Source organism: Perna viridis, chromosome 8 (assembly GCF_037379345.1).
Source record: "Perna viridis isolate PV_CMFRI_1.1 ecotype Kerala chromosome 8, ASM3737934v1, whole genome shotgun sequence".
Lineage (NCBI taxonomy): Eukaryota > Metazoa > Mollusca > Bivalvia > Mytilida > Mytilidae > Perna > Perna viridis.
In genome coordinates, this window is record NC_142452.1 from 27,267,300 (window position 1) to 27,279,104 (window position 11,805).

The window sequence follows — 11,805 nt, forward strand, 5'->3', positions numbered from 1 at the left end:
AATTTAATTTATTTTGTTATTATTATTTAGTTTTGTGTATCAAAAACAAAACACTTATATTTCCATTTAGGCATCATGTTTACCCTAATGTCATCATTAAAATAATAATCATCGGAACAGCAATTAAAACAACACAAATTACGGAGCCAATACCAATGTAGCGGGTAGTAAATCCTTCCCTTTTCAGTTCAAAAATATCTTAAAGTAGTTGATGTTGTATTTTTAGACATTTCAATAAACAATGAATAGAAACATAGCATTGAAAGTTTTCGTCAGGGGCAACAGTATTTGTAAGTTAATACACTTATATATAATATACTTTACTTACACGTTTTTTTTTTTTGTGTTTTTTTTTTTTAATTTATTTTTGTTCAAATAATATGATGTATGCATATAACGACTGTAGAACAGAAAAATAAATTCGTGGTACACCCATCAACAGTATCTGTGAAATTACAATAGTATGTTGTGATGCAGGAATCCTGTATGGTTTATCAGATGTTTCTGTGCCAGCGTTGGTATATGGCGATGACGTACTTTCTTTTGTAGTTTTAGTACTCATCACATAAGTACTATAACATTCTACATGTAACTGATAAGATGCATCTGAAAATTTACGAAAAGTTGTCTTAAATCTACTACGATATTATTTAGTACTTATATCAAAATAGTTTTTCACATATACGATAGTACAAGTTGATATCATTTTTCTTTGTTTATGTGTACTTTTACATATGCATTATTTTTGTCACTCTGAAGACATCGGTACAGGGTTTAAAGAATTTTTTTTTCTGATGATGGTTGTCTGAAATACCAGACTAGATTCTTGGAAATTGCATTTCTTAGCCAGTGGTAGAAATCGTGAATACAAGAATTCTTTACGATGCCATTTTTATCAAAGTTCAAGACCAACCTTTGTCTTTGTGTGCAAAGTCTTGTATAACAACGTTCAATATTATTATTTCAATCAACTACTGACTTGCTTTATCACTGGATCCATTTCATGAATATTTATCTTATTTGTGATCTTGGTAACTTAGTTAAAAGAACTGACTATGAATTGCTTAAGAATTGACAGTGCAATATTAAATCAGTCGATAAACAGTAAGAATATCGAAGTGCTTAACACTGTGAACAATTCAAAAAAGGAAATACAAGAGAACAAGAGATCAAGTACAAGTGAACAATACAATTTCTAACTAAATATTAAACACATAAAAGAGCAAAATTTTCATATAAACGCTTGGTATTTATGCCATAATTGTTACCTACTTAACTCAAAATTGTACACTTCTTTATAAACAAAAATAGTAACTTCCAATCTAAAACAGTAACTTATGTCTCCATCAGGCCTCTCTCTCACAAGAATTATACTTAAGGTTTCCATTGGTATTACTTGGTTCATGGAACAGTCGATATAACAGCAGAATGATCTTTGTTCTAGTAAAGGTTTCATAAAGAAAACCCTGCTTCCACAATCACTTATGTTTAGTACTGGGCATATAACGTAATCATTTTTATTTCAAAATCACAGCTGAGGACACTTTTGGGTACATATTTACAATACAAGTGCAATCATTTATTTCATCCATGCTACTTCCATAAACATTATCGAACACAACAGGATGTCATGTTACAGAATCACTTGTACAGACGAACAACTATACATGGACAGACAATTAATTTGTTGTATAAAGTCTTAAATTCGATTTCTAATCTTGAAAGAACATTTTTGTGTAAATACTTTTTGCTGTTTATAGTGACCAGCTTCTCCTTTAACACCAAGAGTCAGTTTTTAATGTATAATTTGAACAAATGATCTGTAAGTATTTTTTTAGTTTTTTCTTATAGACTTGTTAAAGAATTCCTAGCCTCGGAGTTTTTGTTAGGGGTTTTCACTTTATGAAAATACCCTCAAACCATCCCGACTATTGATCAGCTGACAATATTGCTACATTGTTAGTAAACGCTGATAAATATGATATAATATCATGATGTTCCAAGTCTCAGTATTTCTTTTTTTTGAAATTTTACAAAGGGGACAAAGGGGGATAAAAATGTTCTTGTCTCTTTAGTAACAAACACAAATATGTAGAATCTACAAACGAACTGAAGCTAAATAATTGATATAATAATATTATAGGAAAAAATACAATATAATAATTTGAAATATATCTTAATAATACATTTTCAAAACAGATAAATTTGTGACAATTAGTATTATTTTCTCTTTTTGTCAACAACGGCATATTCGTCATTTCTATTATTAATATCGTTTTCGTCAACTACTGCGTCGCTGTAGTTTCCTTCTACTCGATATGCTACTTTTTTAAAACTTAAAGAAGTTTTTGATGAAGACTCGTCGTTTGTATTTTCTTGTACAATTTCGTCACCAGATGACACATATAATGTGTTGTATTGTAAACCATATTCATCGTCCTCTTTATGGACATCGACCTGTTCATCGGATTGTTTTGGTAGCCATTGTTTTCTTCTAAAATTGGAGACGACTAATATTGTAAAACATAGTTTGCTTTCATTAAAATATTACGTACAGACCGTCAAATTTACCAAAACAAAATATCCTGGCATGCGATAATAACCCGTTATGTTATTAATTATTCACAGAAAACAACATAAAATAAGATGAAAGCTGTTTTCGGTTAAGGCGTTGCGTCACTATTATAACTAAATTTTCTTTCAAAACATTGTTTTTAAACTGTAGTTTAAGATGTATTTTGACAAAATGAGTTATGTTCAGCCTTTCAACAAAAAAAAACTCTAAATAATTTTCTTTTTACCGTAAGATTGCTTATTACTTTGATATCAAAGTGGACCACTTTACACCTTGCAACTGATAGCAGTAACAAACCTTGCGATTTCGACTAAGCAAATTATAGTTATAACCAGAAAAAGTCCTCCACCTGACCCACAGCCAATAGCTATATAAATTACCAAAGGATTATCTGAAATTTTGATAAAAAAAAATTAACAATTTTGAACAAGCTAAAACTGTTAAACAGGAAATGTTCGCGTCGTTTTTTTTTAAATTTCGGTGATCAACCTACTTTCGCACAGCTTTAAATTCACAATTGTTCCCTTATTAGCATTATAATTTACATTGAGGTATATACTCACGACGGTTTGAGTTTTGTTTTAAATGTCTTACCACAAACATTACGAAAACAAAACTGCCGCAAAAATTCCACGACTAACAGTAATTACATAAAAATCAATATACACATTACAACAGGTAAAGGTAGGTAGCTTTTGATCTGGTTTTACAGAAGAGGCATTATTATTCATTATATTCGAATAGATGCCTGTAAGTACAGTGAAGATAAACATATCTTATTAACTGTTTTTGTCATACCTGTATCATAAACGCCTTAGATCGATATTTTAAACTGCAAACTGTTGTATTACGTACCTTCATCATCATTCCGGAAATTATTAGTGACTCCATTTGTTGGGTTGTTTGATACTATTTCGAGTTGGTGTGATGATGTTTCTATATTTGCAGTTGATTCTTGTGTTACTCCTTTTGTTGACATAACCATTTCCTTTGTAGATGATTTTGTGAGTGCGAGTGATGGCACTACTGTTGTTGCATCAACATCGACTGTTGACGTTTTTCTTTCGCCTTTTTCGCTGCATGATATGTCTAGTTCATAAGGGTTTTCTGTAAATATGATATCGATGGAAAATAAATGTCTACCCATTTTTGGGTCATTGGAACGAACACTAAGTAGTGTACAAAAGACAAGCATACGTTCAGTGACCATTGGTTTTTTTTTTTCTATTTTGAAAATAAAACCATGTAAATAGGAGTTCATTTCATATTCATGCGGTAATACAAATATAAAAATAACAAGCAAATTTGTTTATACCTAAACAATTCTGTAGAATAGCACAAAAACAAACATACCAACTTCTAATTTAAAACAGTAACTAGTGTCTTCGTCAGGTTTATCTTTCACTAGTATAATCTTTATACTTAGATTTGTATTAGTTATGAGCGAGTTACCCTCGACAATACAGCTATGGGGTTGCAGTGGGTGTATATGCTGTGTAATCAATACATGGCTTCCACAACTGCTGATGTTTCGTAATGGAAGTATATCGTTATATTTCAAAGTCACATTAAGTGGTGGTTTTGGGAATATATTTACAACACATGTACAATTTGTTATGCCATCTAAATTGTTTGCATGGAATCCATCAAAGACAACAGGATTTTTTCTCACACCATCATCTGTACAGAATCTTACAACTGAAAAATAAGTAAAAGTAGCATAAAATAAAAATCTTGAGACAAAACAAATCAAAATAATTTGCATGGTAATATAACTGTGGTTTTAAAATATGTTTACAAATTTGTTGTTATCGTGTAATTGGTGGTATAAATTAATTTGTAATTTGAACTTTTAATTTAGGGATAACATCATAGTAAAATATAACTTCGCAATGTTGCTAGTCATTACTACAGAAGTTTTATGGTCGTCATCATGAACTCGAGGATCGTTATGGTGTATCCATCAGCACCATGAAAACTTATTTATTCAACGGGTCATAGTTTTCCTTTCCTCGTATGTCTACCCCGGACTTGACTTTTTATGAGCAACTCGGCGGGTGTTTCTAGAAAAGCAGACGACGCTTACCCTACCGGTGCACCTGGTCCATGCTCCCAGGTTTTAGTGGAGTCCGAGTTGCTCATTTACTTTTGTTACTTTGTATGTATGATTTTAGTAACTTTATGTTCTTTGTTGTGTATGTCTGTTTTCCATGTCTGGTCTTTGTCCCTGCATTACATTCTTTTGATTACCGCTATAACCTTGGTTCCCTTGATTACTCTTTAAGTATTAGCCACTCAGAGAGCTACATTTTCTAACATAAATATGACCGTAACTAACCTGAGACATATTTAGATCCTGCTTCATCAGTACAAACGGTACATTCGAAATGTCTAGGGCCTATGTGAAAACAAAAACCATTTAAGATTAATAATAATTAAGATATCTGGTTATGTATAATTACAGAGTATAAAGTGATATAAGGACACCATAAATGTAAAACATTATTTGAATGTTGGTTTGTAAAATGACAGGTAACATTTGACTCGAAATGATTCTCTGCCAAGAGCGGGAGTTTTGAAAGGTGAATTGACGACTGTTTGGATACTGGAAACACAGAATAGGTACTGCAATATCTTAGGGTGCAAAGACAACATTAAAATTGTAGGAAATCTTTAAAGTCAATATAATAATAACATTAAGAGATGAATTTATTTGACAGAAAACCAATGATGATGTAGCTAAAACATTGTCTACTATACATGGCAAATATGTTGTCAGACAAAGCCCAAAATATTATTGTTTTTGTCTGCAAAACGTATTACACCCATGTGTATTATCAGAGTTAGACGTAGAAAACAATAGCAGTAATAAGACATATACTGCTACCACACACCCTAAAGAAGAGATAGTGAAAAACCATAAATCTGTGTTATTTTTTCAATTAAAATATCGACTCAAAAATATTATTCATCATTGTTACACAGAATAAGACGGTACACTTTGATACAATATGTAGTACTTGGTAGAGATTCCTCATACTTTGTAAAAAAATAACTCCGAACCGTCTTCAAAATATATCGAAAAAGATGGGGTTTTTTTAAATGCTCAACATATCTGTCCATTTTTTCAAGACACGGTCGACATTCCAATGAGATCAAATTGTGCTCCTCTAATTGCTGACCTATTACTAAAGGGATTTTGTACATCGCATCTACCCCCAAATGAACCTGAGGTAAAGGATACTTGAGACTATGCGAAGTCAGCCTCATACCTTTACCTACACTTAGAGATCGATGGTAAAGGATAACTATTAACCTATGCATACGACAAATCCGATGACTGTTCATTCCGTATTGTCAACATTACTTTAATCTGTAGCAACATCCTTTCAGCACCTTCGTATGGAGTTTTCATATCACAACTCAAACGTTTGTCAGAGCTAACCGTAACTACACAGATATTTTTCGTATCGCGATAAACGTCTTAAAAACTAGGCATCTGAAACAGGATAATGTTGCTACAAGATTGAAGTCAACAATGCAGAAGTTTTGTGGACGTGATTATGAACTCGTGGGTCGTTATGGTGTATCCATATACATCATGAAAACTAATTTGTTCAACGTGTCATAATTTTTCTTTCCTCTTACGTCTACCCAATTCTTGACTTTTTATGAGCAACTCGGTAGATGTTTCTAAAAACGCTTACCCTACCGGTGCACCTGATACATGCTCCCATTTCTTATTGGAGTCCGAGTTGCTCACTTGCTTTTGTTACTTTGTTTGTATTGTTTTGGTTGTCTTATGTTTTTGCTATATGTGTCTATTTTCTGTCCCTACTCTTTGCCCCTTGTATATTCTTTTGATTTCCGCTAGAATCTTAGTTCCCTTAATTACACTTTAGTATGCTATCTAGTGGACTAAAATGTTGGGTTTTTTTCCGCGCCGTGGGCTCCGTGAACGTTTAATATTATCAAGCCGGCCAATTATATCAGTCTTGTTAAAAGTAAAGTTTGTTTGTATATCAAAACTTTTTTACCCTTAAATGCATGCTATATATGTCGTCAAAGTGTGTGTGCCCAGTCAACGTTTACAACGTTATTGGTGTCATTGTTTTTTGTATGTCTCCCAAACTTGTCTAGCGCCAAAACGTAAACGTTTGCATATTTCAACGTTCGTATTTTTTAGCATATAATAAGACATTGAACCCTATTTTGGTTATTGTTGTAGACAAATTGTAATGAATATTGTTTTTAAAACGTATGAAAAGCTTGCTTTAGTATTTAGTATTTTAAAGCACCACTAACGAGAAATTGGCTGAACCATACTTTTTTAGGCTGTACAACATGCGGTTTTTATTCGCTATAATACACTACATTAACACGACGAAAGTAATCTTATAAACTTTTTTTTATCTTTCATGCCCTGAAAGAGGGCTAATAGGATAAATAACCAATCATCAATTCATTCATTTACATGTAATTACGGTTTCTCAAATCGTGGAAAACCTGTCCTTTATCGTTTATGAAGAAACTTGTACCGTATATCTGGTATCGCACACGTAGAATTGTGTAAAAAGCTTAATCATACAAGAGTAGAAAGTTTACACGATGAGAATACCTGTAGTTTAAATTCAACACTTGAGGCAGAACTTATGAGTATAACAAAATGAATGATGTAAACATTGAACAAAATTATAAAGTGATAATTCTGTAGATATTTCTTCAACGTACTGAAATTAACATGGAAATATTTTGTACTGAGGGGTTTTTACCTCTTGAGATTATGTTTGTAAATCGAATTGACTTAGAGTTACCTTATATACAGATGTACATTGGCAGAAACTACTATTGAATAGGATAACTTAGTGGAAACGTTTGAAAGACAGTTCCCTTTTTACAGCATGATTATAACTGAGATATGCAAGTACAGTTGCGATCACTTCTAACCTCTCTTCGATCCTGTCAGGATTCGCTTTCATAGAACAGTTCAGAAACTGTTCTGACCCGCGACACACCTTGTCAGGGTCTGTCAGGACTTCGGACAAGCTGTGTCATAATTTGTCATGGGTGCTGACACCCTCCTGTCAGGAATTGTTCTAAGTAGAACAGATATGTGGATAAGAAGAGTAACTGACAGATTCTGACAGTCATTAGCTCGAGAATGCTTCTCTGACTGAATTACATACAGTTCCTGTACGTGATGACTAAGGAAAAGGCGTAGCACCTGAATTTTGATTCGTGCGACAGGAAGGAAGCCTTGCTATGTTTAAACTTGATTTTTTCAATTGTTTACCCGACTTTTATGTATGGCATGCAGTACCAACAAAACGTATTGCCTGCCGTACTTGCTACCCCCTGACCTTAAAGAATATGGACTGAATTCTTTTTGGTTGCAGGTCTAGACACCGGTATGATACAGATTACCTATATATATTGACATTTTTATACAGTTAAAACAGACCAGACATTTTAAATCTTTATGGAACTTTAAAGTGTTCACACTCATACAAGTTGAAATAATGAGACATTTTTAAGAATTTTGACCGAAATGTGTTAGCTTCAGTCACCCACATGGTAGTTATATTCCAAAAAATCAGCATTTTAGTCAATAATTTTAGGCTCTCATGGAAATCAAAAGTGCTCGCACTCAAGCATTTTTCAAGAATAAGATTTATTAATGGAATTTTGACTCAAACAAGTGTGTCAAAGCCACCCACATGATAATTATATTGATAAATTTAGCATTTCAGTCATTATTTTTAGACCCTCAAGCAAATGAAAAGTGTTCATACTCATACATTTTGCAAGAATATGACATTTTTTAAAGAATTTTGACTCAAATTTATATGTCGCAGCCACCAAATGATATTTATATTGAAAAAAAAACATTTTAGTCATCCATTTTAGACCCTCATGGAAACAAAAAGTGCTGGCATTCATACATTTTGCAAAAATATGAAATTTGTTAAGAATTTTGACTCAAAATAATATGTAGCAGCCACCACATAATAGTTATATCGAACTTTTTAGCACTTAAGTCATTATTTTTAGACCCTCATGGAAATTAAAGGTGCTCGCACTCATACATTTTGCAAGAATATGATATTTTGTAAGACTTTTGACTCAAACTTATGTGTCGCAGCCAGCATATGATATTTATATTGAAAATTTTAGCATTTCAGTCATTATTTTTAGACATTCAAGCAAATGAAAAGTGTCGCACTCATACATTTTGCAAGAATATGACATTTTTAAAGAATTTTGACCCAAACAATATGTTACAGCCCCTATATTGAAATAATTAGCACTTTAGTCATCAATTTTAGAACCTCATGGAAATTAAAAGTGCTCGCATTCATACATTTTGCAAGAATATGACAGTTTTGAAGAATTTTGACTCAAACTAATGTGTCGCAGCCACCAAATGATATTTATATTGAAAAGAGTTACCATTTTATTCATCCATTTTAGACCCTCATGGAAACAAAAAGTGCTGGCATTCATACATTTTGCAAAAATATGAATTTTTTAAAGAATTTTGACTCAAAATAATATGTAGCAGCCACCACATAATAGTTATATCGAACTATTTAGTACTTAAGTCATTATTTTTAGACCCTCATGGAAATTAAAGGTGCTCGCACTCATACATTTTGCAAGAATATGATATTTTGTAAGACTTTTGACTCAAACTTATGTGTCGCAGCCAGCACATAATATTTATATTGAAAAATTTACCATCTTAGACATTACTTTTAGACCCTCATGGAAATAAAAAGTGCTCACACTCATACATTTTGCAAGAATTTTTAAAGAATTTTGATTCAAATTAATGTGACACAGCTCCTATATGATAGTTATATTGAAATAATTAGCATTTTATTCAATAATTTGATACCTTCAAGCAAATTAAAAGTGTACGCACTCATATATTTTTTCAAGAATGTGACATTTTCAAAGAACTTTGAATCAAAAAATGTGTCGAGCCACCACATGATAGTTATATAGAAAAAAATTAGCATTTTAGTCATTAATTTTAGACACTTATGGAAATTGAAAGTGCTCACACTCATACTTTCTTGCAAGAATATGACATTTTCGAAGAATTTTGATTCAAGTTAATGTGTCAGAGCCACTATATGATAGTTATTTTGAAAAATTTAGCATTTTAGTCATTAATTTTTTACCCTCGTAGAAATTAAAAGTGTGGGCACTCATACATATGCGAGAATATGACATTTTTGTAGAATTTTGACAGAAATATATGAAGCAGTCACCTACATGATAGTTGCATTGAAAAAATAAGCATTCTAGTCAATAGTTTTATACCTTCATGAAAATAAAACTGCCTGCAGTCATACATTTTGCAGAATTTTTACTGAAAAAAATGGTGTCACAGTCATTAATATAAAACTAACATTTTTAATTTCTACATATAAGACTATGTAGGGAAATTGTAATTGTTATCACTCATATGCGTTGCTAAAAGTTGCATTTTGAAGAATTTTGACCACAATATTTAGGTATTAGTCACCCATTTAATGCAAAATTATCAATTTTAACATTTTTTTTTTTTTTTATGACCCTTATGTCATTAAAAGTAGCTTTCACTCAAAAAAGTACTTTGTCAATCTTGAACTTCATAAGAATTTCCAAATATCAGAAAGTTATCTGTTACGACTTTTGCACTTAGAACAGAAACATGATAGACCTATAATTTTGTTATTTAATAATTTGATTTAATTAATATCACAGGTGTATGACATAATGTAAAAAAATATACATGTAAACAATGATAATTGTTGAACGATGAGTGACTGGACCGTGATCGACGAAAATTGGAACATGAACAACGATCGAGTGATTGTGGGATGATGATCACGACGAGCTCTCTATATATAATTGGAAATTCAATGTAAATTTTGAAATCAAGATTTGTTTCCTAATCGGGTTAGCTAATTTACATTAGTCACACAGTTTCATTTATTAATCGCGGACTTCCTGTTCTAAATTACGTCACACAGAATAGAAAGATTTAGTGTCAGGAACTGCCCAGTGATATGACAGTTTAGATCAGCTTTTTGTATGTTTTTTTTTTGTCATGATCCAGGACAGGATCTGTCAGGATTTCTGTTCTATCTGCTGTCGTAGAACAGAATTCCTGACAGATTCTGATAGAATTTAAGAGAGGTTAGAAGTGATCGGAACTGCACATCAAGTTGACTCTTAAACACATCTTGAATGGGTTCTTTTAAATTAGACCAGTAGCTGCAATAGCTACACCTCCTTTGGTTAGGATAGAGATGAAAATATAGTTCATCACTATATTCCTTAGTTCTGTTTCCATTTTGCTTCCCATCACACACATTCAGTAAAATATGTTAAGGCATCGAAACATATTCCTGGCTTAAATTGAAAGGCTCAGTTTCAGTGAAATGAATCTTTGTCCTGAAAATGTGAGGAGAAGTGTTTGCGTTGAATAGTATTTTCTTTACCACTAAGGCAGGTTCATTTCAAATTAGGATGCGATTATGTATAACAACCTCACCCTCCTGTTGTAAAACGTATCTTCACTGCTCTTACCTAAAGCTATTATAGTTATGATGTTACTTATCCATACATGAGGACTTCCAAAAAGATCCAACATCTTCCTGAGGAAAAAAATAATAGACTTTCAATTAGAATATCGATTCGTATATCCTCATTAAGCTTGAGATTTTTTTCTCGACTTGTCTTTTATCGTACATTGCTTGCGAAAAATATAGTTCAAGTGCTATTTTTTTCTCTCATTTATGCTATTATTTTAAGCGGGTGATAACAAAAAGAGGAAATAATGAAGGTTCGTTTATGTTCATAGCTGTTTATTCATGATGAAATAAAGACATATGTCGAAGAAAAGACATCAATCGGCGATATGAATATTTGTTTCGAATCTGATGCGTGGAAAGATATCAATGTTCTTTAATACAAAAAATGTATCAGAAACATATGTCATTTACATATATTTAAAATGTATGACAATGTGGCTTACCTTCAAATACATACACTTACAAATCAAAGCGTTAAAAAGGAATAGAACGGACGAAAACGGTGTGATTAGTCAAACATAAGGAAGTCTTTTCACATTACATCATGAACATTTAAACTGAATTTGTTAACGCATCGTTAACTTGCTATATAGTATAAAAATAAATAATTACTATGTAAACGTGAGGGTTTTAAATAAGTTG

The 11,805-nt window shown here is 32.0% G+C and overlaps 1 protein-coding gene across 3 annotated transcripts; it reads right to left on the reverse strand.

The window, feature by feature from the left end:
* Positions 1-331: 331 nt before the first annotated feature.
* LOC148610047 (uncharacterized) lies at positions 332-11,737 on the reverse strand. 3 transcript variants are annotated; one of them, XM_088541998.1, is made up of 7 exons: positions 11,607-11,737; positions 11,159-11,226; positions 4,914-4,973; positions 4,028-4,273; positions 3,431-3,682; positions 2,873-2,966; positions 332-2,494 (listed from the first exon to the last, which is right to left on the reverse strand). In XM_088541998.1, exons 2-7 carry the CDS (start codon positions 11,220-11,222, stop codon positions 2,221-2,223), a joined length of 990 nt encoding a protein of 329 aa, XP_088398124.1. In that variant the 5' UTR covers positions 11,223-11,226; positions 11,607-11,737; the 3' UTR covers positions 332-2,220. The 3 variants fall into 3 exon arrangements, with proteins under 3 accessions (XP_088398124.1, XP_088398122.1, XP_088398123.1); XM_088541996.1 differs by having other exon boundaries at positions 3,929-4,273; XM_088541997.1 differs by having other exon boundaries at positions 3,929-4,273; positions 11,627-11,706.
* Between the last annotated feature and the right edge of the window lie 68 nt (positions 11,738-11,805).